The sequence below is a fragment of the Lasioglossum baleicum genome, chromosome 20 (assembly GCF_051020765.1).
Source record: "Lasioglossum baleicum chromosome 20, iyLasBale1, whole genome shotgun sequence".
In the NCBI taxonomy this organism is placed as follows: domain Eukaryota; kingdom Metazoa; phylum Arthropoda; class Insecta; order Hymenoptera; family Halictidae; genus Lasioglossum; species Lasioglossum baleicum.
In genome coordinates, this window is record NC_134948.1 from 4,459,760 (window position 1) to 4,478,901 (window position 19,142).

The 19,142-nt window shown below is 45.8% G+C and overlaps 1 protein-coding gene across 2 annotated transcripts; it reads left to right on the plus strand.

The window, feature by feature from the left end:
- Positions 1-5,561: 5,561 nt before the first annotated feature.
- LOC143218867 (ATP-dependent RNA helicase DHX8-like) lies at positions 5,562-12,701 on the plus strand. Of its 2 annotated transcripts, XM_076444404.1 has the most exons (8): positions 5,562-6,436; positions 6,569-6,654; positions 6,722-7,504; positions 7,575-9,838; positions 10,114-10,294; positions 10,352-10,798; positions 10,862-10,970; positions 12,584-12,700. In XM_076444404.1, the coding sequence occupies exons 1-6, from the start codon at positions 6,343-6,345 to the stop codon at positions 10,571-10,573; spliced, it is 3,630 nt and encodes a 1,209-aa protein (XP_076300519.1). In that variant the 5' UTR covers positions 5,562-6,342; the 3' UTR covers positions 10,574-10,798; positions 10,862-10,970; positions 12,584-12,700. The 2 variants fall into 2 exon arrangements, with proteins under 2 accessions (XP_076300519.1, XP_076300518.1); XM_076444403.1 differs by having other exon boundaries at positions 10,352-10,970; positions 12,584-12,701.
- Positions 12,702-19,142: the final 6,441 nt, after the last annotated feature.

A 19,142-nucleotide genomic window follows, 5' to 3' on the forward strand; every position in this document is an offset into this window, starting at 1 on the left:
CGCGCCGGCAAGATAAAACTTTTTCAAAAGCCCCGGTGCTTCCCCCTCTCCTCGCGAGCCTCGCGCTCTCTCTCTCTCTCTCGTGGCCCCGTCGCTCCGTCTCACGCCCTCTCTCTGCCCGAACCGCTTCCTCTTTCTCCGCCCCTCCCGCCCACATTCTCCACCCCTCTGTCTCGCTCTCACCACGCAGTCCCTTCCCTTTCTCTCTCTCGCACTCGCTTAACTATACGCGTTCCACTGGCGCGATCTCGCGACTCCCCTCTCTCCGTCCACACCCCTCTCTCTCTCACTCTCGCCCAACCCCCTCCCCCCGCCCCGTTCTCCCACATCCCCGACGCAGTTGTTACTGTCTCCTTCGACGCGTCTTTCTCGATTTCATCCCGACCACTCTCCCTCTCTGTTCTCCCCCCGGCTTCGACCACCACAGACCCGGTCCCCCTTCTTTCCTTCTTTCTTTTCTGGGGTTCGTTATAGCGGACGCATCTCGCATCTCCTTCGCAGGCGATATTTCGCGACCGTGCTTCGTCACCGTTCGCTCGCCTCGAAACCGGACCCTGCTCAACCCCCCTCGTCCCGGAGGTCAAAGTCGCCGGTACAATGGAGACCAAGGTTCGCCTGGTGAACCCTGCCGTGGTGGGTTCCTCTCAGGTGTGTCAGTGTCCTGAAATTGGGGAGTGTCGTTCAGGGTGCTTGTCCCTTCGATAAACAGGGCTAGGGGGTAATTGCGTTTTCGTCTTTAAGGGTAAATAGTCTGGTTCTCAAGCTTCTGAACAAAATTTGGAGAATTTTTTTCTGGAAAACTGCTGAACCCTTCACATTGAAATTTCACAGACATATTTACTGACATCTGAAGTATATGTGTGATTTTTATCAAGTCGGAATAATCAGAATTGTGTGAGTTACACACTTCTGTATAGAATACGTATGTATGTCGATAAAAGTGTGTGTCACGGTTCTTGAGCGAATTTTTGGGAATTTTTTTCTGGAGAACTGCTGAACCTTCTGCATTGGGATTTTACACACATCTTAACTAGTATTGGGAGTACATGCGTGATTTTTTTCAAGTCGAAATAATCAGAATTGCATGAGCTAAACATTTTTGTATAGAGTATGTATAATAGATGATGAAGAAAGTTTCATGTCTGAAGATTATGTCCCCTTTACCATTGCAATGACAATACGCGATTCTTCTTCGCGTGCGTTAATGACTCAAGCACGTGCTCACGCCAGCGCGAAAATTTCTCTCGCGTCGTGGAACATGCTTGTAGAAATCGTCAAAGTGGCTGTAGCTTCGGAGAAATTTCCCTACCTTGAGTCAGAGGTGACCTAATCTCGCGGTCTCCCATTGCGTTACCATACCCGTGCATCACGAAGGCCAGAGACCCTCGAAACGGTGTGACGCTGGTCGATTGATGGCGTTCGGGGGTCAAAGTCCTTGTAAATCTCGCAATACACATGTTTCTCGGGGTCTCGATCATAAACCGTGCGATTATTTGCTCGGGCCATTTCGGTCCGCTTCGGACACGTTGATCTAGAGACATCGAATGACAGTATATCGCTCATGCACGAGGAAAACGTCACAATTCCAGACTCTTTTTTTGTCTTGTATCTCGTGAAATCGCACAAGGTGTCGGATGACACTATATGTTCGAAAAACATCAGAATTCTTGTCTCTTTTCTTGTTTTGTACCTCGCGAAATCACACGAAGTATCGATTATGTATATTTGAAGAAAAACGTCACAACTTTTTTAGCTTTCTAATATAACTGTCAGGTTTTATTTGTTGTTACTTGCAGCCACAGCTAGTTAACACTAAACCTACCATTGCGGGTCAAATGACCGGTCTTACATTTTTAATTTTATAATTACTGAAATTCTGACGTTGGAAAATGATTCGGTAAATTTCCTTATGCAAGCGCATATTGCAATAAAAAAATTGCACGAAATCTAAATAAATATAGCCTAAAACATTTCAATCGCTTTCAGAGCTCGGTAGTTTTAGTGTTAAACTATCGAAGGACTTTGAAGCGCTCTCCTGTAACATCTGTATTTTTCAAAATGCAAAATCCGTGGAATGTAAAAATTGAAAACACTTTCGTTTAGGCAGTGCCATTTTCACAAATCATGGAAAGTCAACTGACGAATAAATTGGCAACTTCCAAAGATGAATTAATTTATACTGTAAGTAAATTGAGCCAAGTTTTACCATCTTATTTCCTCATCTTTTATTTATTCGTACTAATTAAGCTTTATTAAATAATAACAGTTTGAAGATCGAAAATGGTAGGATTCTCGGTGTAGCTTTCCAGACCGGTGTATTTTCGTCTCATCGATCCTGGAGTCCAGATTCCAATATGCTTTCGATTTCAGCAGAGTTGTCCGGCGAACTGGGCCGTGGAAATCGTGGAAACGAAGAATCGAAGAACGACACGGGGACCGTTGGTCCAGCGACGAGGACGATGAGAAATATGTGCATGTGCATGTGCATTCAGCGGTTGATCGTGCACGCGTGCGTTCGCCGGCGTTACTCTTCTCCTTGTTCTTCGCAATCCTCTTCGTCAGACCAGGGGATCTGTTGCGCTCAGCAACAGATGCGAGGGTGATCTTTTTTACACGGGTCAACCGCGGCCTCGCCGAGCCTGCCGGAGAAATGCATCCGCCTCGCAGAGACATCCTGCGAGGAGCCGTTCTAATTAGAGCCACTATATGTATACTAACGCCAAAAACGTGAAATCGATAACTCATGAAAATTTCAAACGATTGCTTTCTTCGAAACAGCGCCATCTGGAAGACCCCCTGCAGCTGGGCCTCTGTTAATCCCGATTTACCTTTGTAAATTTACTTTCCACCACTTCTAAAAATCTAATTTTTATCTGGAATACCTTCTGCTTCGGGAACTCCCCGATTTATCTTTGCACATTGACTTCTCACAATTTCTGCTTTTGGAACTCTGCCGGTCGCGATTTTATCTTTGTAAATTGAATTTTCACGATTTATAAGAATCTAATTTTTAATCAAATATTTGCTTGCAGACCTCCTGCTTTTTTGGAACTCTGTAAATCCTGATTTTTCCTTGTCAATTGAATATCCACTATGTATTTCTAAAAATCTAATTTTCATCTGGAATACCTTCTGCTTCTGGAACTCCCCGATTTATCTTTGCACATTGACTTCTCAGAATTTCTAAAGACAATTGAATTTTTAGTAAAATGTTTTCCGGCAGACCTCCTGCTTTTGGAACTCTGTCGATCGCGATTTTATCTTTGCAAATTGAATTTCTACTATTTCTACAAATCTAATTTTTAGTCAAATATTTGCTTGCAGACCTCCTGCTTTTGGAACTCTGTAAATCCTGATTTTTCTTTGCAAATTGAATTTCCACGATTTCTAAAGATTCAATTTTTAGTACAATGTTGGGAGAGAGAAGAACAATTATGTTTGGGACACATGATATTTTCACCTGCAAGTTACTATTTCAGGATTTCAAAGCGCATTCATTCTAGCCAATTCTCGAAACCTCGTTCTACCTTCTATACAAGTATATTCAATAATATAGTTAATGAATTATATCTTCTTCTTCTTCCTTGACCAATGAAACTCGGTATAGCTGAAATATTTGGCGAACCTTCACTATTCATTCGCATGACTCGCATCCCTAATTTCCTTACTTTAGATGTATTTTAAGATAATCGTAACTGGGACAAGGAAATATGGCGGGACTGTGCTTCCTCGCTGCGTTATTGGGAGAAAGTGAGGACCGACTTTATTAATTAACATCTCCACGAAAAGATCGAATTTTTTAATGTTTCATAGCTTAAATCAGAGATTAAGGATCGCACTTTGCGAGAAGATAATTGAGGTTTCAAAGAAAAATCGATATCACATCGTAAAAAATGCAAAATCCCGATGCACTGGAGGAAAATCGAGCAATTTTAAAGGATAACTTTGGATCAATTTTAGGATGTGTTCCCGCAGCTATTTTTGAACGTTCAAAGCCTCAAATTAAAGCTGGAAGATCACACTTTACGACTGAATCCATTAGGTTTTACCGAGATGACGGACCTGACAATAATTCAGGGATTATTTAAAATCGAGAGCAGTCGCAGAGAGTGTTTCGTCCAGGTTGTCTCTCGCAATTAAAAAAACATTTCGATAAAATGGCCCCGGCCATTCGCGGTAATTCGCGAATACGTGGAAATGTGAGGAGTATCTTCGCCAATGGATCCCGCGTCCGCGAATATCAACAGACGTTCGGCCGGCCCGTAGAAAAATGTCCAAATAAATTTCCTGAATACAAAGTAAACCGTTCGACGATTTATGGCCTGACAGCTGGATTCCTCGATCGCGCGTGCCCCTCGGCGGTTTTTACGTTTTTAGACTCCGCGCGGCGCTCCGATCCTTTTCATTTTCACCGGCTATTTTCAGTTATAGCGTTAGTTACACGGTCTCGCCCACCGGAAAACCGGAATGGATCGCGCCACTCCTGGCATAATTCCCGACCATAGGCTGTAATTACCCTCGGCCAGCAACAGGTTTCGCCGCGGATGTTTCTGTCGATTAATATCTGCAACAACTCGGCGTTCAGCTGATTAAATTAATCATTTTCTAGTTGTATACCACGCGTGCCTGCTTCGAGCACAGATCATGGTAATGATTAATCGGAGGAATATGGTGTGAGTGAATTAGAATAATTGTTGTAGATTTGTCTAAGGAAATTAGAATGATTAATTGCATTGATTAGGGAGCTTGCATGTTCTAGCAGTGTCTGTACTCGACGTCCGTTCCATTCCGAACCATCCTCACTTTCAACCGCAAAGTTTCCCTGCGAAAAGCGTCGAATAAGGGAACTGGGACTCGGACGAGAAACTTTTACAAACACGACACTTTATCGGAAGAACAATAGATAGCCGTGTAAATAGGCTGCACATTTGTGCCTCTTGCTGTTTTCTAGCGTTTCCTGCGCGGATGCATCTGGAACTTCCGGTTCCCAAACGGAAATATAAACTTGGCGACTGCATCAATTGCCTAATGGCTGAGAATTTTTCTATTAAAGCATTTGAAGCATTAATCAAAGCTTGTGTAGCAGGACAAATGTTTTAAATTATTTCACACTCTTCCTGTACAGTTCCCAAGAGTCAATAAATGAACAGAATATAATTGAGTAAATAAACTCTGATGAACAATGATATTTTCAAAGTAAACAACCTCATTTGCTTTGTGCCAACAAGTTTCGATTCGATTTCTGCGTGAAGATCAATACTACTGCATCGTACTTGAAAAGTTTCTCAAGTGACAGCTCGCGCGACCGTAGTTTCGTACAAAGTCGATAAGACAGGTATCTAATCAATTAATAACTGATTTATCGATCACAATAATCTCGACGATGGATAAAGTAGAAATCTGTAACCATTGTGTGCTTCAAGCTTCGCCTTATCATCGTCGGATGACACCACTTCCGATTCCGGTCCCACAGTCGGTAAAATCATTCTCTACGATAAGTGCATTATAGTCCAAGGCGTCTCCGCTCTCACGGTGCCGCAGTGTTACACTTTGACATCACATTTGATCACATTGCATATACTATGATATACTACCTCTGCGGTTTACGCATGTTGTATTGTTGTATCCGTTGTATGCAGTTGTATGCAGTTGTATGTTGTCCGAGTTCGTATAAATACATCAAACATTAGTGTCTTTCATTGTCTCTGATGAAGTGATTAAACTTCATGGGAGGCGATCTTTTGAGCACGACGCGGAAACAGACATAATAGATTTCATGGCGTACATAAACACTGATTGTGACCTGTGAAACGAGGGAAAAGAGGATGACACCGTGTTTGGGACAGATTCGAATTATGTACCGCGAGCAACAGAAAATCTATTTTCTCGGGAATGATGTCTAGATTATCCCGTTGGATTATCGTCCACATCGGCGTGCGATGAGATAGACATGGATATCTACCGCAAGAAACTCTCCGATAGAACTTTTACGAATTTTTTCAGACGTGGCTCGCATGTGTTCGTAACATAAAAGTCGTGTTTTGTATTAAATATTCTGTTGTCTATGCTGCAAAAGCGACTTGCAGAGAATAGAATTTAATAAATGTTAAGCTGTGATGTTCTGCAGTTTAATTTAAACACAGTGTTTGTGCCATTCCTTTCGTACGCAAGACGTTGACCATGGTTGATGCTTCGTAGGCATTTCCATGAAAACTAGAGAAATTTGGGACCTCCTTGAAAGAAACGTTGGCTATTAGTTAAGTTTTTGATATAGTAACCTGTGGGGAAATTTATTGCAATCACGACAGAAATTACTATTCAAGATTTATAAAAACGTTAAACATGGATGAGGTCTCAAAGCTCGAACACTTGTCGTTAGTGTCGAAGATATGCACGGAATTGGAGAATCATTTGGGACTGAACGACAAGGATTTAGGTGAGTAATAAAATCACTCTATTATTATTCTGTTTCTTCCCGATTTCGTATTAAAATACAACAAGTTTGCTCCCCAATATTTCGTCAATCAACAACAACCCATAATTTTGCGATGTTTCGTTCGTATTACAGCTGAGTTCATTATTCATTTGGCGGAGGAAAACAGCACCTTCGACAAATTCAAGAAAGTCCTGCTGGAAAATGGAGCAGAATTTTCAGTGAGCGATTCATATACTCAATGTTTTCTTCATTTTTATACATTTTAACACATCATTGTCTCTTTAGGAATCGTTCATGGCAAATCTCTTGAGAATAATACAGCACATGAAGCCAACTAGACCAACGCAGGACAAGCCCGCACTGTCTGCAGCAAAACAAGACGAATTAGCACAAAAGTTCCCTGGTTTGGCTCTGCCGAACGACGAGCCGAAAGCACCAGACCCTAAGGAGCTCAAAGATGATGATATAGTCAGCAACGCAATGGCAAGCTTGGAAGAGCTGGCTCCGTCGCACAAGAAGTCTAGCGGTGATGTTAAGAAAGAGATCCAACCAGAAAAACCAATAGAGACTGAGAAAAAGATTAAACACTCAAGACGGAGTAGATCTAAAGACAGAAAAAGACACAGATCGCGTTCATCGAATCGCAAAGAGAAAAGACATAGATCTAGATCGCATTCGAGATCGAGAGGACGCTCGAAATCTAGAGAGAGGAAGCGTCACAGGTCGAAGGATCGCAGAAGATCCAGATCACGAGATAGGAAATCTCGGGATTACAAAGACAGACACTCTGGGAGGCACTCTGCCTTCAGGAATGGATCGGATCGTTCGAGATCGAGATCCGTGGAGGAGATGTCCATGGATCCTGAAGTTGGGAAGATCTACTCTGGCAAAGTAGCTAATATTGTTCCTTTTGGCTGCTTTGTGCAGCTGGAGGGCTTGAAACGCAGATGGGAGGGACTCGTTCACATTTCACAATTGCGTAGAGAAGGAAGGGTTGCTAGTGCTAGCGACGTGGTGTCTAGGGGCCAGAAGGTCCTTGTGAAGGTTCTCAATATTGGTGGACAGAAGGTAATACACACTAAATTTTCGCTCGAAAGTCTACTAATAATAATTCGTAACTAAAATATAATACTTTCAGGTATCCTTGAGCATGAAGGACGTAGACCAGGAAACTGGCAGAGACTTGAATCCTGTAGTGGCTGTCGCTAAAACCGAAGAAGACGAGAAGCATCTGCGAAATCCGGACAGGCCAACATCGTTATTGGAACTTCAGGGTAACTGGGATGAAGACGAGACTTGTTCCAGGAAGCGAGTGCAGAGACTATCGTCCCCAGAGAAGTGGGAGATAAAGCAGATGTTGGCAGCGTCCTGCATCGACAGAAACGAATTGCCAGAGTTCGACATGGAGACTGGAATTCTGCCACGCGAGGACGATGAAGAAGAAGACGTGGAAATCGAGCTTGTCGAAGAAGAGCCGCCGTTCTTGCACGGCCACGGCCGAGCACTTGGAGATCTGAGTCCTGTGCGCATTGTGAAAAACCCTGACGGTTCTCTGGCGCAAGCTGCGATGATGCAGAGTGCTCTAGCGAAGGAGAGGAGAGAGCAGAAGATGCTACAAAGAGAACAGGAGATGGACTCGGTGCCTACCGGGCTCAACAAGAACTGGATCGATCCTCTGCCGGAAGCGGAAAGCAGGACTCTGGTAGCAAACATGCGAGGCATTGGTCTGCAAACTCAGGACCTTCCTGAATGGAAGAAGCACGTTATAGGCGGCAAGAAATCATCCTTCGGAAAGAAAACAAACTTGACTTTGCTGGAGCAGCGTCAGAGCTTGCCAATATACAAGCTACGGGACGATTTGGTAAAGGCCGTGACTGATAATCAAATTCTGATAGTAATTGGAGAAACCGGGTCTGGAAAAACCACTCAGATCACGCAATATTTAGCTGAGGCTGGATTCACAGCTCGTGGGAAAATCGGCTGCACCCAGCCAAGACGAGTCGCAGCAATGTCGGTCGCCAAAAGAGTGGCCGAAGAGTTCGGTTGTCGATTAGGCCAAGAAGTAGGCTACACGATCCGTTTCGAAGACTGCACCGGCCCGGAGACTAACATCAAGTACATGACTGACGGTATGCTGCTTCGAGAATGTCTCATGGATCTGGATCTGAAGACCTATTCGGTTATAATGTTGGACGAGGCGCACGAGCGTACGATTCACACCGATGTTCTCTTTGGCTTGCTGAAGCAGGCAGTTGGAAGGAGACCAGACCTCAAGCTCATCGTCACCAGCGCCACTTTGGACGCGGTGAAGTTCTCGCAGTACTTTTTCGAGGCTCCGATTTTTACTATACCTGGCAGAACGTTCGAGGTAGAGGTGATGTACACTAAGGAGCCAGAGACGGATTATTTGGACGCTGCATTGATCACAGTGATGCAGATTCATCTGAGAGAGCCACCGGGAGATATATTGCTCTTCTTGACCGGTCAGGAGGAGATCGACACAGCCTGCGAGATTTTGTACGAGAGGATGAAATCCCTGGGACCGGATGTCCCAGAGCTGATCATTCTGCCGGTGTACTCTGCGTTGCCTTCCGAGATGCAGACCAGGATATTCGAGCCAGCTCCACCGGGTTCCAGGAAGGTGGTGATAGCTACAAACATTGCTGAGACCAGCTTGACCATCGACGGGATCTACTATGTTGTGGATCCGGGATTCGTTAAACAGAAGGTGTACAACTCCAAGACTGGCATGGACAGTCTCATCGTGACCCCGATCAGTCAGGCTGCTGCTAAACAGCGGGCTGGAAGAGCTGGTAGAACAGGTCCAGGGAAATGTTACAGACTTTACACCGAGAGAGCTTACAGAGACGAGATGCTGCCCACTCCAGTTCCAGAAATCCAACGCACCAATTTAGCCACCACCGTGTTGCAGCTGAAGACTATGGGCATCAACGATCTGTTACACTTCGATTTCATGGACGCACCGCCTGTAGAATCGCTCATCATGGCCTTGGAGTCCTTGCACAGTCTCAGCGCGTTGGATAACGAAGGATTATTGACAAGATTGGGTAGAAGAATGGCAGAGTTCCCGTTGGAGCCTAATTTGTCCAAGATGCTGATCATGAGCGTTCACCTGCAGTGCTCTGACGAGATACTGACCATCGTCAGTATGTTGTCTGTGCAGAATGTGTTCTACAGACCGAAAGATAAGCAGGCTCTAGCAGATCAGAAAAAGGCAAAGTTCAATCAACCTGAAGGTGACCATTTGACTTTGCTAGCAGTGTACAATTCCTGGAGGAATAATAAATTCAGTAATGCGTGGTGCTATGAGAATTTCGTGCAGATTAGGACACTGAAACGCGCGCAGGATGTGCGCAAACAGTTGCTGGGCATCATGGATAGGTGAGTTATTTGATTAGTTTGCTGCTTAAGCAAACGTAACTTCTCTTTATTACGGTTTCTTAGCATTTTCTATATTCGGAAACGAAAAATTGTGTTGTCTCGGGGAATAAGGTGTTTAACTAATATTTTCTATATCTTGAACAAAAATTATTGTAATACTTTTCATTAATATATACGAAGGGGAAACATTAAGTTTATTTTTAAATTAACTAATAAATTATTAATACTTTTGCTTTGAATAATTGATTGCAACTCTTAATTTATTAATTCAACAGGCATAAGCTGGATGTTGTGTCCGCTGGGAAGAACACTGTAAGAATCCAGAAGGCTGTGTGCTCTGGTTTCTTCAGGAATGCTGCGAAAAAGGATCCTCAAGAAGGATACAGAACGCTGGTGGATAGCCAGGTGGTTTACATTCATCCGAGCAGTGCGCTGTTCAACAGGCAACCTGAATGGGTAAGTGAATTAAAAATGAAACTTTGCGACAAGAAGTTATATATATTTTTGCCACAGGTCATCTATCACGAGCTGGTGCAGACTACCAAAGAATACATGAGAGAAGTGACCACCATCGATCCAAAATGGCTGGTAGAGTTTGCTCCGGCATTCTTCAAGTTCAGCGACCCGACAAAACTCAGCAAATTCAAAAAGAATCAACGACTGGAGCCGCTCTACAATAAATACGAGGAACCAAACGCTTGGCGAATATCCAGAGTCCGTAGAAGACGTAATTAAGATGTTCATTATACAGTCTGTAAATAATTTTTGTACAGAGTTTCGTATCACATGCAAGTACGAACGAGAGTAATTAACTTGTAAGTCATTAAGTCATTAATTACATCATTAAGAGAAACGTAAAAATGCAAATCTGTGAATTATGTTGCCTCCAATCCATGTGATCCTGAAGTGTTAGTTACAACAAGCGATGATCATACCACGAGACCTACAGTTTTTTATAAGGTGAGTTCCGAGCCACCCTTTTGGGCACCACCAGTTTTTAAATGGCACATGGAATATTTCCAGAGATGCCGGCGTCGAGATCGAACCGGCGCGCGGCGATCACGGATCCGCAGGCGCGCGCTTCACCCACTGACCCACTGAGCCACTGTGCGCCCTAGATAAATATATTATTGTAAGTTACTTATAATTTCTACAGTACAAAAAGACTGTATGTGTATTGTGCATTGCAGTAAATGTACAGTACATGTACAAAAAATATTGCATAAGACGACTGTACGCTTACTGCTACAGAAGATATACATAGATACTCAGTATGTACATTGTAATTTCAAACAAATTTCTTCATCGCGTTATATGGAAGCACATGGGAGTCGGGAGCAGTCGGGAGTCTATTTACAACTGATATATACAGGGTGTCCCAAAATTCGTGAACTTCCCGAAAGGGGGTGATTCCTGAAACCATTTCAAGCGACATTTTCCTTTTCAAAAATGTTATCCAAAGCCTATACGTATTTTAGTAGAGTATGTAGTCTGTCGGCTGTGGTGTTGCATGAAAGGAAGTTTGGTGGGGGAAGCAAGAATTTGAGGGGCCCCAACCGTGTCCACCCTTGCTTTAGGGGAACAGCGGCTAAGATCATTCACACTCAAATAAAAATAATATTTCAATCCTTCCCGATTAAAATTTTATAATGAAAGCTAAATGAGCGCGCTGTAGGTTGATTGGAGTATGAAAATAATTACGGCGACATATACAGGGTGTACCAAAATTCCTTCAACAGCCGGAAATGGGAGCTTCCTCGGATCATTTGAATCAACATTTTCCTTTGCAAAAATGTTATCCGCGGCTTTGTTTAGGAGTTATTAACGAAAAATACGGACCAATCAGAGCGCGACCAAGATGCGAATTGGCACAGTCTGCCCGGCGCGCCAACTGTTGATTGGCCGACTGTGTCAACTCACGTCTAGGTCGCGCTCTGATTGGTCCGTATTTTTCGTTAATAACTCCTAAACAAAGCCGCGGATAACATTTTTGCAAAGGAAAATGTTGCTTCAAATGATCTGAGGAAGCTCCGATTTCTGGCTGTTGAAGGAATTTTGGGACACCCTGTATAGTGGACGAAGTATTTCAAGTGCCCGGTCATTTTCAAACATAGTTGGCAGCACGTGTGCGATTGGTAGCGTTTCCTAACGTACTTCGCGGTTGTATATTTAGTTGAGGTTTTAAAATGAATGCACGAGTTGTGAAACGTATTTTAATGTAACACCAAGATTTCTCGCGTGTTTCTAAATTACGTGGTGTTAACGGTACTCTATCGGACAGTATTGTGAATATACAGGCTACAAGTTGATGGTATACGTCTTCATAGGAACGTGACGGAATTGTGGAAATTTGGCGGCAACATAACCTTATGGTGACCTTAGCGAAAGAACGTATAAATGATTTTCTCGCATCCACTGTGCTTTAATATTGGTTCTAAACAATGAAAGAGTTAGAAGAAGTGAACTGTGAGGTAAATCTTATTGTCAAATATTTTCTCTTCTTTCCTGTATATTTCGAAATCTTCATGGGCTATTTATTTCACTGAATGTTTATGCATATTTTCTATTAAGATTTTGTATTTACTGGCACCTCGATTTGTACAAAATTACTCGCGTTTCAATTCAAACGAAACAATTGTTTTAGTTGTAATTAGATATTTAACATTTTAACATTTTTTTACCAGAAGTTTGATAGGAATTACGCATTTATGAAGACATCGAAATTACTCTTCATTTTGTCCACAGATACACAACGTCATAGACATTCAACATGCGTTCTCGTCTCAATCCAATAAGACCGATGGAAACGAAGGAGGATCGTCTAACGGTTCGCAACCTTATAGCGGTATCGATAGCCACTGCGGAGGCTTTCTAAGTGATACTAGATATGCTTGGTTGAACTACGGTTCCCACATAATCATTTTCAATGCAAGGACCGGAGAAAGTATCAGCTCGTGGACCTTTCGTGGGAAGATCGCCTGTGTGTGTGAATTCCCAGCACAGCCTGGAGAATTACCGTTGCTTCTAATTGGTTTAGATAATGGCGCCACTAGAATTAAAGATTCCACAGGCTTGGTGTGTGTCTTCGACTGTGCTAGCTCTCGTGTTCTTCGAGCTATAAAAGTAGGTTTTACATCAGGCATGCTTGTTCTACATCGAAACGTTGGCGAAGCATTTGGAATTGTTATTGACAGTCTACATGTTTACAGATGCCGGTAGGAGTTGAGCAGGTTTGTATTGTATCCGGTGGAGCAAAATGGGAGGAGTTCAACAAGAAGAGACCAGATAGTTTCCTAATGCAAATGGATGGGATAGCTTGCATAGTATTACGTAACCTTCATCATCTGATGATCGATCTTCAGAGATCTGCTTGGGAGATGCCGGATGATTTGTCTCTTATCATGGACGAATCCAATCCAGCTGATATAGAATTTGTAACATCGAAAGATTCTCTCCATAGGAATCAGTTGAACAAGAGCAAACACATGGTTTGCAACGTAATGAATCAACGTAAGAGATCCTCCATAGTCTTGTGCTCATCTTTCCCAACAATACTTAATGCATTTATGAAGAAATTGGCTGGGTGAAATATAAAACAATAACAAATTAGAAAAATTGAAGAACATTGTAACGTTGTTTTAAACGCAACAAAATCATTAAGGGATGAAATCAATTTTTATTTTACTCTTGCTGCGCCCACAATCAATGCAGAACATTTTTATTTTGTCCAGTAATCACATTTCGTATATATTTACAGGCATAGAAAAGCACATTGGATTCAATCGGGAAGAATTTGAGTCGACCGGTTTCTTGGACGAACGGTTAACAAATACCATAGTCAGTTCGACAAAAATCGGCTGCTTGATATCCGGATGTCTAGGTAGAGTGATAATATGGCAGAACGATGGTTCCGTAGGGTCAATAAGTTTACCGGTAGACGAGACTATGATCGTGACGCATTTGGCGTTGTTGGAGCCAGCTGACGATCCTAGACCGTTCTACTATTTATGGGTCGTTTTCCAAGACGAATCTTCGAAGGTGCCCCCTCTTCTGAGAATGTACTCGTTACTATTCCAGCGAAAGTACTCCGACAGGGGGACAAACTTGTACTTTAATCTGGAAGCGGAGCCGAGCCTTAAATTCGAGTTCGAATTGGACGCGGACGACAGAGTGGTGAATCTATCCGCAATCGAACGAGAAATGAATCCAGATCAGACAGAATCGGAGTCGAGACGAGGCGAGGACAGCTTGTTGTTGATCTCCAGCACTGGTCGGACGTTGCTGTTCGACTTGAATCAATGGTACAAAGAGCAGATGCCTCGAAACGTGAACGAATGCAAGAATCCCAACAGTATATTGGCCAGCTACGACACCGATGGTCGACCGTCTAACGTGGCGAGCAACGAGATGGTTAGCTGCACTTACGTTCCTCGTACTCTGCAAGAATTTCCGAACAACAGACTAAGTTCATCGGAGGAACTGTTCTATCCAAGATCGTTAGCACTCGAGTGGATAGAGCTGAGCCGGTCGAAGTTAACGTGTTGGTTGTCCCGAGGTGTCCAAGCCGAGCTGCTTCACGAAATGGCAATGGCCGGACCAATTCTCTTAACAGAACCCTCCGAGATGTTCCACAAGTGTCTCGCCGTCGGTTTGGTACCGTTCAACACAGAGGTATCCTTCTCGAGCGACCATAACGCCCAGCGAGACATGTTATTGTCTCTTTGCTTGGAGCAACACTGGGCGACTTTCTTGATAAGGTGCGCGAAAGAATGGTCGGACGGTAGTGCAGCGTACATGTATCCGAGCTTCTTGAAATGGGGTATACAGCGGGCAGCTTCTATAAAAATGATCGCCGATCATCTATGCGTGCCTCTGTTCGACCAATCGGGCAACAACATCGGCGAGTCTGAGCTGAAGACCTTGAGATTTTGTTACCAGCAGCTGGAGTGTCTGTCGAACGTGGTGTCGAAATTGCCGCTGGAGACGAACGGTCTGGTGAAGCAACGAAAAGCACTGAGACGCGTGTCGATCTATTTCCAGGTGCTTCTGTGGTTCTACGACGCAGGCTTGCTGCCGGAATCGCAGGACATGGAGACGCCAATGTCTGCCTCAATGAAAATACCTTACCCTTACGACAAATTGCATCACCTGTACAAAGAGAAGAGGGAGTCTGTCGTAAACGACGAACAACCTGGCGAGATCAAGGAAGTGTTCTTTATAGACGAGCTGATAGCACGGGAGTGTCCTGCTCTGAGTTCCCAATGGAAAAGGGAGTCCGGAGACGTGTCCGCGAATGGTTACTATCCACCTCCGTCGTTGCAGTCTTTGCTGAGAAGTTACCTAACGGACTGCGATCAAGGGGAGGCGGATAAGCTCGAGTGCAAACATCAGATCACGATCTACCTCCTGATGGACCTGGATCTGGTGTTATCGGACTCCTGCGCGAGTCTAGATCAGCTGATGGAGTATCCCTCGTCGTTCAAGATCAGCTCCAGTATCATTAAGCTGACGCAAGCGTTCTGGCTTCTGGACCACGAGGACTACCGCGGATTCCTGGGCATGATGACCGGCCAGCTGATCTCCGATCCTGACGTGAAAGACTGGCAACACAAGCTGGTCTTGAGAACCCTGATCAAAAACAATCAGCACAAGCTAGCTCTGATGTACCTGCGCATAAGAAAGCCTCCTCTGTCGTCGGTTCAAGATCAAAGCACGTTGATCGACCTGTCGGTGGAACATGGTCTAGTCCAGTCGGCCTTTCATCACAGGCCGCAGACACATTACGCGCAGCTGCTCATGTGTTTCTTCCAGTCGTGCAAAGCTTACGACAGGCTGACCGACGTGTTGCACCTGGCCCTGGACACCGAGGAGGAGGAGATGTTCGACAAGTTCCTGGAAGAGAGCAAGTCCGAGGACGTGAGGCTGTTGTACTATTTGCAACGCTGCCGCTACATGGAAGCGAACAGCGGGAGTTTCGCCGCCGTCCGATTCAACCCTGCCACTAAAAACGATCACGCGGACATGTTGAACGCTTACAACGCGACTTTGCCGAACATCATGAAGAAGTTCTCGATGAACATGAGCAAATCCGCCTCGGAGACTGGGACAGAGCCCAGGTATCCGAGACCGATGACGTACAAGAAGAACTGCGAACGAACAACGAGCATCTACGAGACGGTGATCAAGAAAGCCAAGGAGACCTTTCACAGGGAGGAGAAGGCTGTGATACCGTTCATCACTGCTCCGTGCACCACGCTCAAATCGATCGATGAACAGATTGACATCGACTGCGTCATGTCTCCGAAAGTGATGCAGAAGATACACAGGAAACGGACGTTGGACGAGGTGCAGGCGGAGGACGACAGCGGTAAGGGAACACCGGAGAGGGTGAAGCGCAGAAAACTGGTGGACGATGGGGATGCGGCTTTGAGCGCAGCGTTCAGCACTCCGTTAGTGAAGCGCAAGGTGTCTCACAGGGGCACTTGCGTCGAGACGCCTCATTCTATCCTGAAGATCAGACAGCTTATAAGGAACTCGACGTCGCCGAGCCTCGGTTCCGTGCAAGCGGAAGCCACCGACAGCAGCTCGGCAGCCATCGATAAAGAGAAGAAGATCAACAGACAGATACGGTTCAACATCTCCCAGTCGAAGAAGAACGCCAGCAACGACGAGATCAGCTTAGGGGACAGTTCGGGTGGGGTGCACACTACGGAGAGAAGCGACGATGCGTTATTCAGCTCGTTGGAGACCGACAAGTCTCCGATGGAGAGCGCGGTCTTGTCGGGGGGTAGCATCACTTGCACGAAAATCTACGCTGCTCGTCCCCGGCCGAGCATCGGCAGATCTCACCTGCAGTCTTCCTCGTTCCGGGATTCGAGCAGAAGAAGCTTAGGGAACGCCCACTTGGAAGCGTCAAGCTTGCTGGGAGATTTCGGTACAACTCAGTCGAAAGGTATATCGCACACATCTAGAATGGGTAGCTCATGGCTCTCCGCTTCCCTTCACTCGCCTTCTGTGCTCACACCGAACAGCAGCTTCGAAATAGGCTCTCCTCTGAGAAAATCTAGCGTACTCCCCTCGCAACTGGCTCCCATGCATAATTCTACCAACACCTCGATAGCTTCGGAGAGTCTGGAGAGATCATGCCGGAACAGTGATGAATCGATGAACATCGACGAGGAGGAAGAAGAAAAAGAACTGGAGGAAGGTGGACTGAACTTGTCTTCGAGCACACACAATATGTCGCCGACTATACCGAAGTCGAATCACTTCAAGTTCCGCGACAGCGACGTGTCGAGCCGACACAAGAACGGAGGCATCTCTAAGGACCAGGAAGAGATGGCGATGAACGTCAGCTACACCGAGGACAAGGAAGACGTGGACAACGACGACGAGTTCGAGAGCTTCTCGAACACGTTCGGAAACAGTTCCACGTCGCAGTTGTGCGACGAGGTCGACAACAACGCGCAGGAGCAGCGTATAGACGATCTGAAGAACGGCGACCACTTCGACATTACCGACGACGAGTCCAACTACGCCGAGGACATGGTTCTAGCTTTCGAAGAGACTACCGAGGTGATCGAGACGGTGTCCCGGACGACGCAGGTTCGCAGAAACAGCGAGTTCGACGCGTCGAACATCACCGACGACGAGTCCGACGCGAGCGTTCCAGCAGACCCTAGGAAGAACGTCGAAGAGCACCTCGACAACAATAATTCTATGTCCGGAGCAGCGGATAAAACTCCGCCCAAGGACGTCGACGACGAAGCCTCGTCGCTGAACGACGGCGTCACCTCGAGGATGACTAGATCCAGAAGAGCCTCCTCGATAACGAAAGAGATCAAATCACCGGCAGTTGGTTCTCCCTCGAAGATGGTCCCGAAGACGCCCCTGAGATCGAGGAGAGCGAGCTCGTTGATGAAAGAGGTGCTGATCGCGTCGATCGCCTCGGCGGACGAAGGGATCAGGCGTACGGGATCGTCGGGGTCGGAGGAATCGTCCGTCACCTCTTCTCCGAGTAAATCGAGAGGTCGGAGAGCTTCGATGGTCGCGAAAGATGTTTCCGTTGTGGAGGAACAAGACAAGGAAGACGCGGGGGTTTCTACGCCGAAGAAGGCGAGGGGTAGAAGAGCGTCTTCGGTGGCGAAGGACGTTTCCCTCGTGGAGGATCATGTAGAAGAAGACGCGGTGATATCGACGCCAAAGAGAACGAGGAGTAGGAGAGCGTCTTCGATAGCGAAGGATGTTTCTCCTGTGGGGAAACAGGTGGAAGAGGTCTCGCCGAGTACTCCGAGGAAAACGAGGGGTAGAAGAACGTCGCTGATAGTCAAGAGTACTCTCGGAGAAGAAGAGAGGGAAGAAGAGTCTCCAGGGTCTGGTTCGTCGAAAAAGACTAGAGGTAGAAGGGCGTCGTCCGTGGCGAAGGACGTTCATCCTGTGGGAGAAGAAAGGGAGGAAGAGTTGCCAGTCGTTGCTACTCCGAAGAAGACCAGAGGTAAACGAGCTTCGTCCGTGGCGAAGGATGTCCATCCTGTGGAGGAAGAAGGCGAGGAGGACTCCTTGGCCGTTTCTCCGGCAAGAAGAACTAGAGGCAAGAAAGCATCCTCCAAGGATGTTCCTGCTGCGGAGGAGCAGGAGGAGGTCAGGACTCCGGTGAGGAGGAACACGAGACGGGCTGCCTCCGTGCAGAAAGAAGTGCCAGAGTCGACGAGACTCGGCAGGACTTCGTCCTCCTCGAGTATAGCGGTTGAAAATGAGGAGGTGAAGTCGGAGACTAAGGGCTCGAAGACTAGAGGCGCTGGAGCAAGCAATAGATCGAAGATGAGCGAAGAGGCAGCTGAAGAGAAGAGTATTGTTAAGGCGCTCGGGAGGAGACGCGGTAGTTCGGTGCCTAAAGAAACGGTGGACCCTGTTAGGACACGGAGAGCCAACAGCGTTGCGAAGGAGGTCATCCCGGAGGAGGACTTCGAACCTCCGTTGCACGTGGTAGCAACGGTGAACAGTCCAGCTGGGAAGACCAGGAATCGTAGGTCATCGATTCAATCGATACCTGAAGAGTTAGAGGAAATATTGAGTGTACCGTTGAAGGAGAGAATGTCCGGTGCGAGCAGCAAGAGACAGACCACGTCGGTCCCTAGACAAAGAAGAGCTGCGAGCGTCGAGATTCCGCAAGCAGACACGATCAAGAGAACTAGGAATGCCCGCAAGAAAGGTATCCTCAAGGAAACTATAGTGGAAGAGGGGGTGATGGAAGTGGAGGTTCAAGAAGACCCGAAACCTAGCAATGTTAGAAAAGCTACTAAAA